Source organism: Pseudorca crassidens, chromosome 13, assembly GCF_039906515.1.
Source record: "Pseudorca crassidens isolate mPseCra1 chromosome 13, mPseCra1.hap1, whole genome shotgun sequence".
NCBI classification, from domain to species: Eukaryota; Metazoa; Chordata; class Mammalia; order Artiodactyla; family Delphinidae; genus Pseudorca; species Pseudorca crassidens.
The window spans coordinates 14,173,225-14,194,296 of NC_090308.1; the positions used below are offsets into that span (position 1 = coordinate 14,173,225).

The 21,072-nt window shown below is 42.7% G+C and overlaps 1 protein-coding gene across 2 annotated transcripts in view; it reads right to left on the reverse strand.

The window, feature by feature from the left end:
• Nucleotides 1–21,072, reverse strand: part of ESR1 (estrogen receptor 1) — a 395,464-nt gene that overhangs the window by 235,501 nt on the left and 138,891 nt on the right. The window contains exons 1-2 of one of the 2 annotated variants that reach the window (XM_067701749.1): nt 14,763–14,941; nt 12,223–12,744 (exon numbers count right to left, since the gene is read on the reverse strand). In XM_067701749.1, the coding sequence (XP_067557850.1) occupies nt 12,223–12,674 (452 nt within the window). In that variant the 5' untranslated portion in view covers nt 12,675–12,744; nt 14,763–14,941. Of the gene's footprint in view, nt 1–12,222; nt 12,745–14,762; nt 14,942–21,072 lie in introns of those variants that run through there. The other variant, XM_067701750.1, reaches the window with a different exon arrangement.

Below are 21,072 nucleotides of genomic sequence, written 5' to 3' on the forward strand. Positions count from 1 at the left end.
CTTGGGATGTAGTCTAAGATGAAAGTATTGTCACAACTAAATATAAAGATATTACAAGGAATTAAACCAGCTGTGACAGAAGACATCCTGTCAATTTTTGTACATGATATAGTAGGTTAAAACTGGAGTTCCAGAGTTCACCTTCTAGATTTAGATTCCCTATTTCTCCATTACTGGCTGTGTGAGCTTGGGCAAGTCACTTGCCCTCTCTTAGTTTCTTTGCCCATAAAATGGAATTATAACAGTATCAGCCTCTTATGGTTGATGTAAGGATTCAACAAGATCATCCATTTAAGGCTTACAGCAAGGTGCCTACTGCACTGTGGTCAAAAAATACTAGCCACTGCTATTATTAAAGTTATTTCTCCTATTTGTAACAATTTACTCTTTTTGGTTAATTCAACAATTTGGCTCTATAAATTATTAGGCATTCATTCTGTCCAAGGAACTGGGCTGGAACTCTAGGGAGGACTAGGAAATCAGACTCAGCATCTCTGCACAGCCTCACCCACCCTTCTCTGACTGCCTAAATCCTACCTCCATCAAACCTTTCTGGGTCTGTTCCTCAGTAGATGGGAGCCCTCTGTCTGGTTAAGTGCCCCTCCTCAGTGCCTCTAGTGGGTCCCTCCTCTACCACCATTCTAATTCCACTGGTTTTCAATTGTCTGTACACTTTTCAGCTCCCTCACTTAACTATGAGCAACTTAATGACACATAAGGTGTCCAATCTCTGTAGCTACCACAGGAGTCAGCATATGATTGACATTGGATAAAGCTTACTGAGTGAATATATATATTAATTAATAAACTGTATACAATTACTCTAAATTAATCTATAAAATTAATGAAACAATCATTTCATTAATAATGAGTTAATATATGAATGAACATTACTGTTATTAATAATTGGTAACAATTAAATAGACGGGGGAGACAAATCTATTCACAACCATAATGAAAAGCATTCTATGGTGATTTCCATAATACAGGTACCCAAAAAGGTGCTCTATGTGCACAATGAACACTGAAAGAATGCCAGGTGGCATCTGAACTGAAGTGGTGGAGGTGGCATTTGAACTGAACTTTGACTTTTGGGTAGACTCAGCCTAACATAGATGGGACAAGAAGAAAGAAATGTATATTATGTGAGAGATGGAGATGACTGAAGAATGGAAGTGGGAATGTGCCCGTTTAAAATTTTTTTTTTAATTTATTTATTTTTGACTGTGTTGGGTCTTTGTTGTTGCGCGTGGGCTTTCTCTACTTGCAGAAAGCAGGGGCTACTCTTCCCTGCAGTGCACGGGCTTCTCATTGTGGTGGCTTCTCTTGTTGTGGAGCACGGGCTCTAGGCACATGCACTTCAGTAGTTGTGGCTCACGGGCCCCAGAGCACAGGCTCAGCAGTTGTGGTACACAGGCTCAGTTGCTCCACGGCATGTGGGATCTTCCCGGACCAGGGCTCGAACCCATGTCTCCTGCATCGGCAGGCGGACTCTTAACCTGTGAGCCACCAGGGAAGCCCCTTGAATTTGGTTTTGAACAAGAGTGACAGGAGATGATGAGTTGGAATCAAATTACAAGGGCTTTGAACATGGCACTATAGGATATGCATCTGTTCTGTGATGGTGAAAAGCCACTGAAGGCTTTGAAACAGAGGAAGGACCCAATCAAATGTCTACTTTGGGTAGTAAGCTCAGGTAAACTGGAAAATTAGAGTTTGAAAGCTCAAAATCAGTAAGGAACTATTACAGCAATAATAGACAATTGGCTGTGTGCAGAGAAACGAGAGAAGGACACGAAAGGCATTTGAGAAGGAGCTTCTTTCTGTGTTTTTGAGACCTGCAAGAAGATGCCTGGTACCGCATTTCTCTGAACTACAGTTGTTCAACATAGAAACACTAGAACTTGTGAATGTGCCTACCAGCCACCTAACACCTTTGCTAGCCATTTTCTAATGTTAAACACAGACTCCTTAGACGAGGGCTGCGCTCGTTATGGAAAAGCAACTTTGGTTTCATCAATCACAACTGCTGAGCATCAGACACAAAACACAAAGAACCAGAGAGCCCTGGGCCTGTGGGTTGATAGTGCCTCATGGTGTAGGGCCTAGAACATCGTGTGGACATCAGAGGAGCCCCATGCTCACTTCAATCAAACAATTGTACTGATACTTAGAGGCTGTATCAACAATGCTAGAGTCTGGTGTGTGGCAACAATCGGAAGAACTAAAGAGAAGAGAACCCTGTTGGGGGGGGAAGGTTCAAGGATTTCAATGACCTCCAATTATCTAAACCTTTACCAAAAACCCAAATCATGCCCGCTAATCAGCATAGATGTGTACAGTTGACTCTTGAATGAACACAGGGATTAGGGGCACCAACCCTCAGCCCAATCAAAAATCCGAGTAGATACACCTGAAATGAGCATAATGCTGTACATCAACTGTACTTTAATTAAAAATATTCCTGGTATATCTTATAGCCCTTCTCCATATCCGTGGTTCCTCCTGTATCCCCAGTTCTGCATCTGTGGATTCAGCCAACAGCATATCGGGTAGCACTATAGTACTTATGTTGAAACAAATCTGCCTGTGCGTGGATCCAAGCAGCTCAAACCTGTGTTGCTCAAGGGTCAACTGTATTCGCATTCACGTTTTCGGTCGTTTCCTAATTTCATCTTCATATCCTGTGGCAAAAGTCTGCAACCTCATACTCTTCCATTTGCCTTCTTTGTATCTAGTCAATGTCCAATGCAACCGCCTACTTTATACGTTATTTTGGAAAGGTGAGTAGAAATTAACGTTACTGTCATTTTTCTCCTCAGCACTCCTTCCTCCCTCTGCTTCTGAAACCCAAGAGGCTCAGTGAAATGGAGACTTGGAAAACAGGCAGCCCTGGGTATGAACAGTCTTCTTCGAGGTCAGAACACAGCAAAACCCTGGGGCCACCGTGACAGACAGGCATAGGAAGATTAAATGTGATAACACTCACAGAAGTGCTGGGAGACTTCGAATCAGTGGACTGCCCAGGAGAAAAGCCCATGGAGTTTTTTTGTTTTGTTTTGTTCTCTTAATTGCTTATTCACGCTTAACCCCCAGGGCAGTTAACCAAACTGCCAAGATATGGCACGGGTCTCAGTAGTTTTTTAATCATCAGGGTGATTCTGAAATCCTCCTTGATTCTAACGTGCAGCCAGGTTGAAAATCCACTTTTATAGATGCTCTGTAAATGCTGGCTTCCATCCCTCTTCCCTCTCTGCGTCCTTCTTCCCGAATCACGGAGAAATTCCCTCCTTGCCCTTGTACGTCATGGCTTCTCCGTAGACTGCTTCCATCGATTTCAACTACTTCCCTCTCTAGAGTTGCTTCAGTCCAGAATACTTAATGCCTTTCCCTCTTTTTTATTGATTTATTTATTTTTTATTTATTTGGAGTTTATTACAGTTGCTTTGTTTTGTTTTGCTCGCACAGTATCTGGCATACGCTAAGCATTTCTAAAAATACTAGCTTCCTGCTTCCTTTAGGTTGGAAAAGTTTAACTTCTAATCACAATAGGGTATTAAAGTTGATCCCTTGAAGGCAAAATAAACAAATATAGGGAAGTTACAAACATTCCAGACTCTTACAGAGCTCTCATATTCACCTTCTTCAGTGTAGAGTTGCCAATTCCTTTCTAAAGAAGCAATAAAAAATTGTGGCTGGCTACGTGCTGGGTGTGTTTTCAGCCCTTGACATCTCTGAAATTTAATCCTTGTTGTTGGGTTTAATCCTCCCAACAACCAAAAGACGTAGGTCCTATTTTGATTGGCATTTTACAATTGAGTAAACTGAGGCACATTGAGCCAGAAATTACAACTGGGCAAGGGTCAAGAAACAAGCTGCTGGTCTCCCACACCTGTGCTTTCATCACTTTATTATATACAATCAATTCTTATTACTTGCAAGTTACGTTCTATGAAGTACAGAGTAGAAGCCACAAACACTGAATTAGTGAATACTAAACCATCACTCCTAGGGGAAATACAGGGTTAGGTTCTTGAGAGCCTGTGGTTGTAACATTTTTATGAACCAAGCAATATACAGCCTTGCTTCGTGTGTGTGTGTGTGTGTGTGTGTGTGTGTGTGTGTGTGTGTGTGTGTTTCTGTTTAAAGACATCTTATTTAACATATGTTGTTGACTTGTTGACATTAAAATCATGGCCAACAGCACTGTAACTCATGCTGAATGAAGTTTATCTGACACCTATTTTCTCCATAAGGCACATCACAGCATTCTTGTACTTAGGAACACTAGACAGCACTTCAGCACTATGCTTTTTAAACAGCAAAATCACTAATGAAAAGGACAAAAATGCAAAAAACACACAAAGAAAGTGGCACTAAATGGACCTCAAACAGGACACTTGTTTACAGTCTGAGAGCTAAAACAAGCAGGCAGAGCTCACCTCATTTGACCTCAGCTAGGAACGTGCATGTTGGATGACTCAAATTTTTCACTACTTTGTGCACGGCCGTGCTACTGTGAATGACTGAGAAAGTGCGATGAGTACTGATCGAAGGTTACAAAAATGTCAGCGAGTAAATGCAAATTCATAAACGTGCAGTCTGTGAATACTGGGAATCACTGAACTTGAAATGCCCAGTGGAGTCCTTTGCATTTTCATTCCTGAGAAAGGGGTATTCGCAAACTCCCCGCATTCTTCCAGTCCCATCTAAACATCTCTTCCTGACTGGCCTTTCTCGCTGCAAGAGACCAGAGGGAATCAGGGTAACTGGCGCTTCCTGCCTACCATGCTTCTAGGGACTTGGTGTGCCATGCACTTTGCCAAGGGCTGAGAGAAATACAGTGATGTAACACAGGCTTTCTGCTTGGACCAGTGCTCAGGGATTCCTCCTATTAGAAATCCAAGAGGCTTCTGGAGGTCTCTCAAGTTTTGTCAGATAACTAAAGAAAATACCTTCCCATTGTAACTAAATTGTATCCTGTAGTCAAATTAGAATGTACATTCTCTCTCTCTGAAGTGCTTGAAATAATCCAGCAGAAATATGTCTTCCCCCTCCCCCCCCAAAAAAAGCAGGAGTCAAAGTTAGCATAAAGCACCCTTAAAATCAATTATGCTTCTGACAATGTTGTATAGTGAAAGTTTTACCAACAACAACAACAAAAAACTAAAACTAGGGACTTCGCTGGCGGTCCAGAAGACTTCGCCTTCCAATGCAGGGGCTGCAGGTTCAATCCCTGGTCGGGGAGCTAAGATCCCACATGCCTTGTGGCCAAAAACCCAAAACATATCACAGAAGCAATACTGTATACGTTCAATAAAGATTTTTAAAATGGTCCACATAAAAAAAAAATCTTCAAAAAAAAAAAAACACTTACAATACCTTCATGAAGTAAGTAAAATGAATCATGGATGTACCTACGACTGTTCAAAGAGGAATGTTTTTGTTGACGAAGTGGGAAATTACAGTCGGTTTTAAATACATGGTGTAAGTTCACGTGGATCCAGATTCCTGAAAAGTAGGCCACTGGGAGACCACAGCAAAGGCTGCACCTTCTGTCACCTCCATACCAAATCGACACGCAGAAGCCTGTGGCCCTAGGATTTCACCCACTCATGCAGTAAGACTCCTGGTTGCTCTGCGCTAACACTGATATGTTAACTGCTAGGAATACAAACACACATTTTACTGATATTTCATCTATGCCTTTGATGAGCTGCACACTTTGGAACAACGTAGCCGAATGAATGAATGAATGAATGAGCTACGAAAGCAATTTTACTAAGTGAAATTTTCTCCCTGAATTTTTGTTAAGCGTCTCTCCTTAAAGACAAGAAAAAATCGTTTTTGAAACTTTTACTGTAGTTAATGCCACTTTTAATGTAGTGAATGGGTTATTAAGGCATATTCTTACACCACTGGCCTTCCCAGGCTAGGGAGGAACTCTGAGGAGCCCTGTTCCAAATTTTATTAAAATAACAGACAACAGAGGTCAATAAAGAAATAAACCAGAAAAGATGGGAGGAAAACTGTGGGACTACACTGATGGAGTGACTAAAACAGAGAAGAGAAAAGAAAGCTCGATAGCCGAAAAGAAGCCAAGAAGAGTTTAAAGGGAAGAACAGTAGAAAATAAAGCAAAGAAACAAGAAAATAGGAGAACGGACTATCAAAACAAAGATCAGCGGAGGAAAGAGAAAGGATGCCAATGCCAAAATGACTATTTGTAACACTATTTAGTTGCAGGAAACTAAAAGAGAATTCTCTTTTACTTCCAGGATCTTAAAAGATCGAGTTGCCAAGAAAACTGCCCAGTAAGTAGTGCCTGGCACGCACACATGAAGGCTGCTGGGTCGATGCACTCGCCACTGTTTGGGAACAGGGGGAACGAGGGCGAGGGATGCAGGCTAGAAATAGGACCACAACCACAGAGGCGGAGCCTTCGGGCCAGACAGCTCTGTAGCTTCCAAGCTGAAGGTGAGAATCTGAACATGAAACCTCAGAGGTCACTGGCCCGTCTTGAAGGTGACAACTTTGGGGGAACCCTCAAAAAGAAGGACCCCGGCTGAGTTTATCGAGGGCTCACTGGGAAATATCCAGTCCTGAACGTTTCTTAATTAACTTTATTAACTTTCATTGATCTACTATAATTTTCCCAAGCCTAATTCACTGGAGCTTCAAAAAGTAGAAAATGAAAAGACAAAGTCGCCTACTATCTCATGAAAGATGACACACTTGATTAAAGGAGAAGATGTTATGGGAACAAACTAAGAACTCAATGTGTTCCTCTAAAAAGTTCAGGGGAGAAACAAAGAAAAAAATCCAGGTATGTTTGGATTTTTCTTTTTTAATTTCTGTATAGCAATGGGAGGTAATTAATAGATTTATGGTATTCATGTTATTGATAGTATTAGTATTGAAAATTTTGACTATATATGTAAATTATAACTCCACAAAAATGAGTAAAGTACATTAAAAATTTTTCATTTCTGTTTGGATAGATATCTCCAGGCTACATAACAGGCATCCAGAAATACTACCCCAACTGACTTCGACACCTCCTTGCTGCTAGCATCATAACTGTCATCACCGTCACCCTCTTCCTCTTCCTTCTCTCTGCCGCCACAGCCACCATCATCGTGGATTCCACCATCACACCACCATAATACTTCCAAGAGTCAACCCTACTCCTTCTTATTCAATTATCACTTTGTTACACCATATAAAATTTTGTCATTTGGGACCAAAACAGTTGCCTTTCTAGCCTTCATATTTTTAATAGGGTTTAAACATGTACATATAATTAAAAGTGTTGTTGATTAATGCAAAATGTTCCCCCATCATTCCTACTAATATTCTCTAAGGTGCAGAACTCAGCATTCATGGTTTCTTCTCTCATGAGCTCAAGAATATTATAAAGGTGCTTCCCTTCACCTCCAGCCCACTTAAGTCCTCAGATTTCAGAGGACGCTGTGAGGGTATGTTTTAGGGATGGAGTAGGGGACAGCTCAGACACACCGCTTTTTAAAATGATGTTATCTGTCAATTCATCAGCAGAGTTTAAAATATGAAATAAAACTGCTGGATGATTTTGATGGACTGCCTCCTTTCATGAAATCCTTTACACTTTCACTTTGGCTGGTTTGTGTTCAAGCAGCTGTATTTTGGGGATTTATATAGCATCTTTTACTGGAGTATGAATTTGGGTTCTAAACAGTTGTGGCCACTCTGTTTTCCTTTCTTCGATAAGCAAACTGAGACTTGGAATTAAACCAAATGAGTAATTTGCCTCTATCAAGTCAATGTGTCCTAGAGAAGAAGGGAACACACTTAGCCCTCTCTACTGGGTTCTTCTAAAGTTACATTAAAAATAATACTGAAGTCACTGGGAGGAGTTAGATTTATAATTTTTGTGCTGAATATGCATTTTAGAAAAACTAGAATTAAAATTCATATATTTCCTTACATAAAACTATTATCACATAATCGGGGTTTTGACTTTTTAAAAAAATGTATCTATAAGATAGTGTTCTTTATGATAACCCAGACTGCAAACAAATGTTGCAGATGGTAATAAAGATTTTATTTAAATTTGGCTTCCACAGAAAATGAGTTCATATTATCATCAATCTATATTTGCAGTGAAACTCCTGATCACCTAAATGTTCTTCCCCGCAGTTTTCTTTTAGCTTACAAAAGCACCAGAACAAATATTAATATGTGAATAAAATAATAAAATAGCGATTGCTTGTATAGCTTATGTACTGCTTTCACATATACTAGCTCACTTGACAAAAGTACTAATGTCTTATCATGATTGGAAAGTTTGACGTCTTTTATAGTTTTTCCTGATATCTATTGTTCTTGTCATTGTCAATTTCTTACCCCTGTCTTTTACATCCTTAAAATAATAAGAAACCAAAATGCTGAACCTGAATCTTCCCAAATTATGAATGTCACATCTTAAATATATTCTCAAAAGTAATCCAGAGATCCAAATTACCGGAGTGTGAGAAAGAAGGTTAGAATAAGTGGCAATTACCTTTCAGGGGCTTTTTACAAAACACGTACGAGCCACATAGAGTAGGTGAAAATGAAATGGGGTTTGAAGATGTGATTCCGTTTCAACCTAAAATATACTCATTCCCCAGGCAATATGTGGCTCCTTGAACTATTCTTAGACCAACACAAAGAGTCAGGTAAACAGTAACAATTTAAATGACTGAAAAAAGTAAGAACAGGAAAAAAGGGTGCTGAGATATCACCTAACTACAAAGAAAGAATTACTCAAAACTTGAAAATTAACCATTCAAATCTCTCCCTAGAAGTGAGCCTTGCTCAAAGTTGAGAAATAGTTCTAAGTGTTCACCAATGCACAAACTAGACACTAAATATATGCATACAGACAGCAGACAAATCACTAGGGCTTTGGCTTTGATGCAAAAGGTTTGTATATTGGTCAAGTTTTTTGGAGAAGTGGGCAATATTTAGCCTTTAAGAATACTGAGTAATAAAACTGAAATCAGCACAGAGTATTAAATACCTCATTTGAATTTTTTAAAACATAGTGGATATAATTAATTTTCATCTTCAGTTTTATCCAAACTCCCTAAGATGTTTGAACTTGCTAAGGACCCAGGATAAGATAACTCCCACTTGCCTTCATCATGACATTTCAGGTAAGACATATTTTGCAGAGTCACAGCTTGCCTGTTTACAAATTTATTCCCTTTTAATAACAACTTGTTGGTACATGTGACAATCTTTCCCCATTACTATATGTCCAGGGCAGTTTTATCTGTTATGTTTCTTCATGCATAAATAAGGCTACATATTGTGGCCGAAAGAAGAAAATACCCATAGCATCTTAACGTTAAATGATGTGAACTTCGCATAAATTCTCTGAACATCCCTGTGGGACATTCAAGTGGGCAATCCACACAGTAGCATTTTATAAATGGAAAAGTTAAGAACCAGAAGTAATAAAGCTTAACCTAACTGACCCAAAGTCACCAGCTAATTTGTAAGAGAAAAATAAAATAAAGACAATCAAAACTGCTTTTTGATTTGTGTCGCTAAAACAACCAGCCACTTAACTGAACTTTTTGTTTTCTACTGACCATAACATTTTAGGTCAGTAGCTTTCAAACTTCTTTACCTCAAACCACGTAAGAAATACATTTTTAATCACAGCCAGCACAAACAAGCATGTATAATTAAAACAAATTTTCAGGAAACAAAACCTTCCCTTATTAGATATTACCCATTCGGCTATTTTCTATTATATTCTTTTCTATTTTATTCCTTTAAAAAAAATGTTCTAGACTCACTAAACTAATTTGGTGATCCTCTGGGTCATGACAAGCAGTTTGAAAACATTGCTTTTGGCCCCCAAAACTTTTGGTAACTACTGAAGAAAATGAGAGGTTCCTAAAAGAATCTAATCAGTTCTTTTTACCCAGAGTCAAACAGCAAAACTGAGAGGGGGAAAAATATTAAGTAACATCTGTCTATTTGAAATAACTCTATTTCACAGAGCCTTCTTTTCCTCCCTGGGTAATAAAGGCAGAATTCAAACAAAAAAGACAGGATGTTATGGTAAATAAACGACAAAGGAAAAAAAATGATTCTAAAACTGAATTTCCACACAGAATCCCATGTGTATGAGCTTTTCACCTTATTTTTTTTAAGTTCCATATTTTTTTTATTATTCTAAAAGTATCTGAATATCATCTAATGCAAAAAGTTTAAGATGGGGCATGTTATAGCGCTATTATTTGCCACTGAGATGATGAACAATTTTGAATAAAACGTGATTCCCCTCTTTATTTGACCATGCTCACTTTGTAATTATCAGCAAGGCAGTAAATAATCCACTGAGAAGCAGCCTCATTAGTGCCCATTGAAATTCAGTGGCATTAATTTGCAATAAAAGAACTGAAAATTAAATGGAAAAGAAAATAGTTTCTGGAGTCTACCGTAAGGTTATGGAATTCGCATCATACCACTGCCTTCCTTCACAACAAGGAGTTTAAAAGGTTTGAGTTAGACTTAATCGTTATACTTTGTTCTAACACTTTTTTTTTTAAAAAGTGGGCAGAATTCTTTTTTGTTTTCCATTTTAACCCTGAATTAAAACAAGTTAAATTAACGTGATAGATGCCAACTTTTTAAAGTTTTGTTCATTGTTTGTCTTCTGAGGAATAACTCAGGCTGGACCTGCTTGGCTGTGGGATGTTCTAAAGTCCTTTGAGGGGCTGAAGGATGTGGAGTATGTTCAGATACCCCAAGAGTCTGCCTTCACAATCCTCTGGGGCCACCCTGCACCTTCCTCCTATTTCTTCTGCTACAAATATCTGTGGATATAGAACACTGAATGGAAAATCGGTCCACAGCTTGCTATACAGAAAGATCTGGGTGAAAGTGGAAGGCGAGTCCAGGCACCAGTGTACAGTCAGGCAGTGCCTAACTCAGCACCCAGCCACGTGGGTGCCCTGAGGCCTCCCAGCGGCACCTAGGGCACAGGTATTCACCCGGACCACCTGCCTAAGCCTTCCTCAAGTCCATCACGAAGAGAAGGGAGACGCTGTCAAAAGGAAAATGGGAGGAAGAGGGGAGAAGGAAAGTATAATCTCTACAAGCAAAAATAAATAAGGACACAAAACATTTGCCTCTTAAGTCACAAAAGTGCCCCAGACTACCAACTGCTTCTTCTCCCTTGAAGGAAAAGCACAGAACTGGGCTGAAACCCTGCTCCCCAGTCCTGGGGCATTCTCCTCCCTGGTAGGCCAGAAATGAAACTTAGCTGTCAGGAAAGTATTTCAAAACACTCGAGCTTCGATGTGGCATGTGTTAAACCCACAGGACACTTATTAATCTCTGGCTGTCAGAAGTCTTCTGTCTGCCCTGACACGGACTCAGCCGGGTAACTCAGAAATCAGAAACTCCTTAAGAGCCATTGAACTCTATTGCTCCTCTGAGCAGCGCCAAGTCGATCCTACAGCCCTCCAAGGTGGGACGGGGAGGGCGAGGAAAGCAGTGCTAGGAATCGCTTCCCAAGGGAATCACCTTCACCATCATTATCATCACCATCATCATAGCGTGCATATTTCCACCCCGAAATTCTAGGAGAAAGTTAATTTTGCAAGCACATTAAAACAAAATTGTAAAATAATACTAATAATATAAATAAATAAAATTCTGAGCTCCGCCAGCCCCAGACACCTTCAGCCTTAAATACCAAAGCGGGACATTTTCTAGGGACTCAGAGCACCTTGTGTTTATTTGCTCTGGGGTGTTCCCCACACACACACACGCTAATAACCTCTGCTTTGCACAGTTTTCCAATATTTGTTTAGTTAGGAAGCACACGGGGTTTCGGATCTGCTTCTCACGCAGACACTGGGGGCGGGGGGGGGGCGTGGAGAACAGAATGTTGCTGGGTTTTTTTTTGTTTGTTTTTTGTTTTTGTTTTTTTTTAAGCCGCCAGGCCAGAGAACTTGACTCTCGAACGCGAGATCCCCGCGTGACCCTGGGCCGGGCCGCGCGCTAGCCCTCGGGTCGCGCGTCCGCGGTTCCGGCGGCGGCCGGGTTGCTGGGCGCCCGGCCCCGCGGCCTGCGGGCCCCGCTCCCTCCCGGCGGCGCGGCCCCTCGCCCCCCTCTCCCTCCCGCCGCCGGGCGCGCGGCGGCCACCCCGACGTGGCGCGGCGGGCGGCGCGGGTACCTGTAGAAGGCGGGAGGGCCGGCCTCGCGCACCGCATAGCCGCTCGGCTCGTTCTCCAGGTAATAGGGCACCTGTTGGCCGTGGGGATGCAGGAAGGGCGAGAGCTGCGGCGGCGGGTGCAGGAGCACCAGCGGGCTCGGAGACACGCTGTCGAGCGGCGGGAAACCCCCCAGGCCGCTGGCGCCGAACGCGGCCGCCTCGGACCCGGGGCCATAGGCGAGGCCCGACTGGCCGTAGACGGGCGCGGAGGCGGCGGCCGCGGCGTTGAAGTCGTACGCGGCGCCCTCGGGGTAGTTGTACACGGCGGGCTTGCTGCTGTCCACGTACATCTCGCTCAGGGGCCGCTCCAGGGGGATCTTGAGCTGCGGGCGGTTCAGGGGCTCCAGCTCGTTGGCTTGGATCTGGTGCAGCAGGGCCATGCCAGACGCTTTGGTGTGCAGGGTCATGGTCATGGTCAGTGGCCGCGGGCAAGGCGCAAACCGTCTACCCCCGCGGCAGAGGGCTCAGCAGCCGACCGGCCACCTGGAAGAAGAGCACAGCCCGCGGTTAGAGGCGGCGCAGCGCATGTCCCGCCGCAACGCGAGCTCCGGCCCTTCCCCGGGAGCGGGCCCGTCCGATGGAGCGGGCCGGCCGGATGCGAGCAAGTGCAGCCCGGCGCGAGCGCGCTCCGCCAACTCCCGGGCTCGGGTCTCCAACTTTAAGTACCGGTCTCCCGAGCTCGTATGCATTACAGAGGTGCTGGAAGCCGGCCAGGGCCTGTTGCCTTGCCCTGACGTTGGCTTAAACATCACTCCAGGCGCAGCTCGTTTTGGAGCGATCCCAAAGAGCAGCTTCCCTGAACTTTACTTTACTTGTCGCTGCTGGATAGAGGCTGAATTTCACTGCAGGAGGGCGGGGGAGCCGAGGGATCTCCTAAAGGTGGCCCAGAGAAGACGGGGTTTAAAACAAACTCGGAAGACTAATCCAGGGGCCGGCTTTCTCTAACGTGCTACCTTATGTGCCCCGTGCCAGGCTCCAATCTATCTCTGTTTGTCTCTCTTACTGTTTGATTCACGCTCCTCGTTGGCTGGAAATATGTAGTGTGTACATAGAATGACCCTGGGGAGGACCACTCTGTAACCGAGATACGGCAGATAGAGTGGGGTATGCGGTTGAATATGCAGACAGCTATATTTAGCAGCTGCCGGGACTGATGGGAGGCATCTGGGGGGAAGGGGGTGGAGATTCAAGGTGTACATATAGGAAGAGCCGCGCTTTGCAGCAGGAGAGCGCTGCCCGACCTCAGTTTTCCTCATCTTCAAAATTCTCCCAAAGTGGTCCCCTCCAGCCACGACCTTCTGAGATTCTCCCAGCCCGACTCGTCTGTTTGTGCTGGACCACAGTACTGTACTTGCTCCCAATAGGAATTCTAATGTGAATGACGATTTACAAAAACCTTCCGTTAGGCAGACATGGGTCTTCATGCCTTCCACTGATTATGCAACCAAAACTTCAGAAAACTGAATATGAAACGTGACCTTACCATACAAAAAATAACCTCAGGTCATTAATCAAATCTTTGGCAATCAGGTTACACTGTTGGTCTAACCAACAAATTTTAAAAGGCAATGATACATTTCTGTTCTTTCATCCTATGATTGGACCTTCTTGGTTCCCTTGGACTAGGATATGCAGAATCAAATATCCAGATTGAAAGAGAAATAGAAAAAAGTTTTGTATTGAATTAAAAAGTAAACACGCTCAAGTACATTTTATATATATATATATAACATAATATATACTACTATGTACTATATAGTATATAATTGTATATATAAGGATATACTAAAAAGATATGGTCAATATATTGTGCACCTATAATCTTGGACAGTTTATACTTTTTAATAAACTTCCTTTGCCCCAGCCTAATGAACTCTGGTATGACCATCAGATACTTTGCTTTAACTGCTATACCAAACACCTGACAGAATACCTGACAAAATGTTTGTGTCATATAGAAATGACAAGGATGCTGTAACTGACAGTAATATTTTGGGATATCTTTATACTAATAAGCACACATTTTACCTAATTCTTACAAGAACAGACATACCATTTGGGGGTAATATGCAGATGCAGCTGATTTAGTATGAAGCCAAAATTGAGCTCAGCAACAGTAACTATAGATTGTAAGCAAAGAAAGGGTTAAAAACACATTAGGTGAATCACAGATATTTCTCTTTATGGCCAGCAACCATTACTTTCCAAAGCAATTTTTTTACAGATGACTTCGTTTCGGTAAATCACACTTTCAATTTTCAAATGTCTTTCTAAAACGCATGCAAAAGCACTTCAGAGGGCTCTTAAAAATCTGAACCTGCCGAATTATATGTAAATTACACAAAGATCCTTACAAGTCCTGAAAGCAGAAGGAGATGCGCACATAAACCCATGGAAAACAGCAAATCCTCGTCTCCCTGCTAGGATACAGACACTGGCCAGAAAGGTAAGTTGCTTTCTCAAAATGCTAAAGCTACAAAGAGAAATCAAAACAATCCTACCCTGCTGGATCAAGAGCGTCTTTCCAGAAACGTTCCATGGGCTTGTAGAAGTCAAGGGCTGAGACAGTGAGAATGAAGGAAAGAATGTGCTCACATGTGCCTGTGGCTCCGTGTGTGAGCAAGGCAGAGCGTGTGGGGCTGTGTTTGTATGTGGAATGGCAGGGAATCGGGAAGCAGCCAGTAGGCAGGGCACTTGGCAGCCCCTCCCGGCAGGCACAGCAACTGGGCTGCTGCACAGAGATGGACGAATGGCCGTGGGGAGTGAGGAGAAGCTTGCTGTCTGCTCCTGGGGAGAAAGGTGGCACACTCAAGTCAGCATGACTGGGGAGAAGCAAAACTCCAGCCCTTTTTGCTCCTTATACTTCAAGCCTAGGAAGTGCCCCATGTTTTCTGCTGCCATCCTAGGCAAGAAGGGAAAGCAGGCTTGCTGTAAATCATAGGCTTACGCTAAAATAGGATGCCAGTCAAAAGTGCGTAGATATCAAGTTTACAGAATGTGACACGGCGGGTTTTTCCTGAAGAATATAATTTAACAATAAAAGCCTTCTGGGATACACTTGGATCCGATGCCTTGCTGGCCCCAGCCCCCAGTCTCTGAACAGACACACTGTTGCCTTGCCTCTGATTGCACCAGGAAACCAGACTTTGGAAGAAATGTTTTGGCATTCTAGGGATGTGTTTCCAACTGAAACATAATATTCCTCCACCTCGTTAACCAAACCCACAAACCTTTCCATGAATAGCTCAGTTGACTGCTTTCTGTAAACATGAAAAGATATATTATTAAAAGCCCAGAGTAGGAAGGTAAGACAAAGGTGGGTACCTTTGTTGAACTGATTTGAGGCTTTCTGGTTCTAGAGGCATTGATCATGGGGAAAGGGTCTCTCATTTCTCAATGGTGCCCACATGGGTCCACCAGGTTCTCAACGTTTCTCTTGACCTTGCTGCTCACACACAATAAGAAGGTGCTCCTAGGGGCCCTCACCCCGTGTCTCAGGACATGTGACACCTAGTGGAGCCTTTGTTGCCAGACATTAGTCACTGCCTTGGGTATTAAATGACTCTAATCACAATGCCAGGAGTGGCCAGTCTCTGGCCTGGGACTCTATGCAGTTACCAAGAGATTTATGAGTGACTCTTGAGACCCGTACAAAGAAAGAAGTTAAAAGTTACTTTTTTTTTTAAGTTGGTAAAATGTTAATGATGTCATAATGCAAATATATATTTTGTGCTTTGAAAGACCCAAAATATTGCAGTATTGGAGCACAGAACCCTTTGTTGTTGATGGTGGTGAATCCTAACTCCTCCTTTAGGTCAGCCATGGCCACCCACGCACTAGGCCAGTCCAGAATAAAACAGGAATGTGCAAGGAAGGGAGGAGAGGGAAGGGAAGGAAGGAATGGGGGAAGGAAGGAGAGGAAAAAAGAAGACAGAAAGGAGGGGAGGATGGAGGACAGGGACTTTGCAGATACTCTCCTTGAACATGGGAAGGATAAGGAACCTCATTATCTCTTCATAGACTTTGCTTATTCTGAAGCTAACCATCAAAGTTAATTCAAGATGTCCAATAAAGGCAGTTTTCCTGAGCACTTTCTTTCCAGCATTCTCTTTCCTGTTCCTGGTAAGAGCCGTCTCCCAGGCTTAATGAGACTGGGTGGGAAAGGACACCGCACCTTTTTGCCAATTTTCTTCTAGTGCTTCTGGCAAACAGCCTCACAGTCCTGCCCCCGGCCCCCTCCTCTTCCCTTCCTCCTCTTCTCCATCCTCTCCCTGCTGCACAGACTCACACTCCCCCGCTCTGTGACTTCCTGGCACTTGCAGGTGAACTAGCGTCAAGTGTGTTTCTCTAGCTCCACCCCTGAGTGCATCTCCAGACCCACTTTTCCAGCAGTCTCCTGGGCATTGCTGGCTTCTTCCAAATATGGGTCATCATTCTCTCTCCTCCAGACATGGGGTTCCTCTCAACCCCCCAGTCTGTGAAAAGCATCCCTATCCCTCCAGTAGCCCAGATTAAAGTCTCACAGTCTTCTTTGAGGGCTGTCTTTCCCTTGCCTTCCACACTCCTGACTATTCTAGCTTTGCAATTTCTCCCTCTCCCTGACATTCCTATGGCCCTCCTGCAGCCCCTCGTTACCTTACCTGTTGTAAGAGCCTCGTAGGGACATCTGCCTCCTCCCTCCCCCTCACTTCTTCCTAGATCCTGCTGCCTTTTATTTCCTTGGTTTTTACAGCTTTGAGATCCATTTTCTCATGACCCGGCTCTACTCTTCACCCAGATCATAGCTTCCTCCGACATTCAGGCCTTCCTCTCTTCCCATAATATCCTGTCTAGTGTACCTCCCCGTGATGTGAGGCCAATGCTTCAGCCAAAAGAAAAAAAAAACTTGACACTCCAAGCACTCAAAGCTTTCCTGATGCCATTCTCTCTGCCTACAAACCCCACTCTGCTGGCTTGTCAGCGGAAAGCCTTTTTGAAAGCCCCCCCCAAATGCTATCACATCGAAAATGCCTTTATTCCTTATTCAAAAGTAATTTCCTCTCCTTTGAACACCAGTGGTATTTCTCATGCATGTATTGGGTTGCCCAAAAAGTTCGGTTTTTCTGTAACAGCTTACAGAAAAACCCAAATGAACGGTTGGGCCAACCCAATATTACATTCATTCTTGAATTCGTTATTTATATATACTTTTATCCCCTCATCTTGCTAAGAAGTTCCTTGAGGACAGGGTCTGCAAAGAGTTATTTGGGTATTTTCTGAGTGCCTAGCCCTGTGCCTAGTCATATGAGATCATCAAATATTGGCTAATTTATTCATCCAGATACTTAAAAGGATAAAATAGTATTATATCTATCTGGGTAACCCATCTCTAAAAGCTAACTTTCCAAGTAACGTTCTCCCATTTTCAAACTGTTTTTGCTAGACAATTATCTTGGTATCCTCATACTGACTGAGGCCATAAAGTCACAATTCAAATTCATACAGTCTTGGGGATTAAGCCTGCAATTCTTGGCAGCACGATTCGCGAGAGAGCTCTGAATTTTTAGTTCGTAACCAGATAATACTGTGACCAAACAAAGTTTCTTCTCTAGCTCCATTAAAAGCTTTTTACATTTACAAAAACATGATTCCTCCAACAGAAACATGAAAGAAAATAAATGTGGAAATGTTTCCAAAGTAGCTTACACTCCTAGAAATGGTTCCTTCAGTCTGAGACATGGAGCTCCAGCCCTGTTCAACTTGACTATTATTATTTTGATCATAAATGCTCTGTTTGGGAGTTTTCGTTGCACATTTATTTGACACCATCTATTTTTCTCTAAAGTAGAAGAAAAATAACTTCCTTTTAAATTTCTGCCTTTAAAAAAATGTTTCATACTGCTTATTTTAAGGGCTTTTGATTAGCTCCTAGAGTTTTTTTCAACTGACCTTTGATTTTTGTCTTATGAATTAAAGTTTGTATGCAGTGAACTGCACGTATCTTATGTGTACAGTTTGACAAGTTTGGATATGCCCATGTGATGACCATCTTAATGAAATCATAGGGTATTTCCACCACTCAAGAAAGTTCCCTTCATGTTTTAGATAGCACCTAACCCCTACAGGCAACCACTGTTCTGATTTCTATCATCATAGATTTCTTTCGCCTCCTGGCCCAAAATGTGGACCATGACCTCTTACATATTGGAGAACATAATATACTGCATTTCCGACCAATAACATAACAGTCCAGTGCTGGGCATGCAGCATGGCCAGGGTACACAAGTCAGCAAGGTACAGAGCTATGCTTCCCTCAGTCAGACCCCTCTCCCTGGGAGCAGCTCCCTCAAGGCCACAGAATTTTACTAACACGCTATTCATGGACCTTTTTCTATAGCAGGCTTTACGTGATCCGATGCTACAGAAGCCTGCAAAGATACGAGTCAATGAGGAGCAAAGGAAATCAGGATTCTCTAGCGTGTTCTTAAACAGTCACTCCAAACGCTAAAATTTAAAAATTGTAATGATTTTTAAGCCAAGAATCAAACCCCAAATCCTTATTCTAATGAAACTCAGCACCTCAGATGCCATTTCCTGTCTTCCTACCCAGAACCTGATGGAGATAGTTTGGATTTTTCGTTGCCAGGCAGAATGGCTACTCTTTATTGTGAATCAATGAGTGATTCCGATTTAATTCTCCAGCTTAATAGAATTTAGTAACTTTCACGTTACATTTTTTAGAGAATTGTTTATGTAATTTAACTATATAGCATGTGGCATAAGACAGTTTAGAAAGTACTTTCTCTAGAAGTACCATGAGTGGTGAAAGAATTCCAATTATTCCAATTATTATTACCCCGTGTCCCACTCTCTCCCTTTATCTGTTGTTTACTTGAGGAATCTCATTGCCAGCTTAGGGTATTATTTCTCTGTGGAGAGCAATAACCAGATTGTGCCTAAATTCAAGTACTATTAGTACTATTATTCAAATAGTACTCTCTACTGTTAAGGAGGGCCTTTGTACACACACACACGCGCACACACACCTGGCAATCAACCAGGAACCTGGCCCAATTTCAGAACCAACCTTATTCAAATGGTAAAACAAACAAAACAGAAAAGGAGACGTGTACATTTTGAGCCTTTTCGGGTCTTTCTTCCTATTTGGACCACACTCATCTGGATAACTGGCTCCCTCAGCACCCAGCACCCTAGGCTAGCCATGCTTACCAGTGTTCGCCCCTTCTCCCAACCCCCTCAGTTATAATCCTACTGTCTCAAGAGAGTGATATATTTATGAACATGCCAAAGAATAACTCATGTATTCAATTCACTCAAAAAATATTGCTTACCTACTGTTTACCAGGGCCATGTCTAAGTGCTGGGCCTTGTCTTAGTGAGCTCAGGCTGCTATAACAAAAGACCATAGACTGGGTTTAAGCCACAGAACAACAGAAATTAATTTTTGCACAGGTCTGGTGGCCAGAAATCCAAGATCAGGGTGCCAGCTTGGTCAAGTTCTACTGAGGACTCACTTTCTGGCCTTCTCCCTGTGTTCTCCTATGGTGGGGAGAGCTCTCTATTCTCATAAGGCCACAGTCCTGTTGGATTAGGCCTCCACCCGTGAACTCATTTAATCTTCATTACTTCCTGAAGATCCTATTTCCAGATACAGTCACGTTGGAGGTTAGGGCCTCAACATATGAATTCAGGGAGGACACCGTTAAGTCCACAGTTGAGTCCACCCAAACATAAACAGCAAACGTCTCTGCCCTCAGAGAGCTTCCTTCCAGAGCTTTAGTATTTAGTCCTCCTTTAATGGCCCCTCCTACTCACCCTCGTCCAATAGCATCTCTGCCTCTGTCTGCCCACAGATGTTGGTATTCCTCTAGGTTCAGCCCCTAGGCCCTCTTGTCCCCTCTATACTTCTCCCTCTGGATGATCTCAGCCACTCCCAGGGTTCTAAGATTCATCTGTAGATTGAAGACTTAAAAATAGAAATCTCCAACCAAGAGCTCTCTGCTGGCTAGGAGCCATTTCCAGATACCTCTTAGACATTTTTACTTACATGTTCATTCATTCAATAAATACTTCCTGAGTACCTACTATGCGTTTGCCATTAGAAGCTCAACTTGTTCAAAATTAACTTACCTCTTCCCCAGACCTGTTCCTCCCTCTGTTTCCTATCTCAGCAAATGGCGCTGCTGTTCATGTCATTGTGCAAAGCCAGAAGAGGATCCAGCCTTCAGCCTCGACCCTCTTTCTCACTCCCTACATTTGATCTCTCACAAATCTTTTTTACTTTTGTCTCCTTGATCTCTTTTGAGTCTACTCCCTTTTTTCATCGTCATTATTATTTTCAGGCTGCTCCCTTCTCTCCCAAGGCCTCCAGCCTTTTTCTTCCCCTCTCCATTCTCCATACTATGGGAAGTGTAGTCTCTCTCAAGAGCAAAAGGACTTGAATTATTATTCTCATTTCTCCAGCGTTCTCTCCCACAGGTACTGTGTTCCTGCCATATTGAGTTATTTTCAAGTTCCTCAAACTCTGTGGACTCTGTCTGAATCTAAATATTCATATTTTCAATTCACCTTACCTGGAAACTTCCTCCTATTTCTTTTCATCTGACTTAGTCCTACCCATCCTTTAAGTCTCCCTTGAGATATCACAGCCACCAGGAAGCCTTCCTTGATATCCTCGATTTTCTTCGGGGCCTGTCTATGAATGCTCCCTAAAAAACCCTGGTTATGGCTCTTATCACGCTGTTGGAATTTCCTGTGTATTTCTCTGTATCCTCCCACTGACCTATAAATTTTTAAAAGGCACACAGGGAC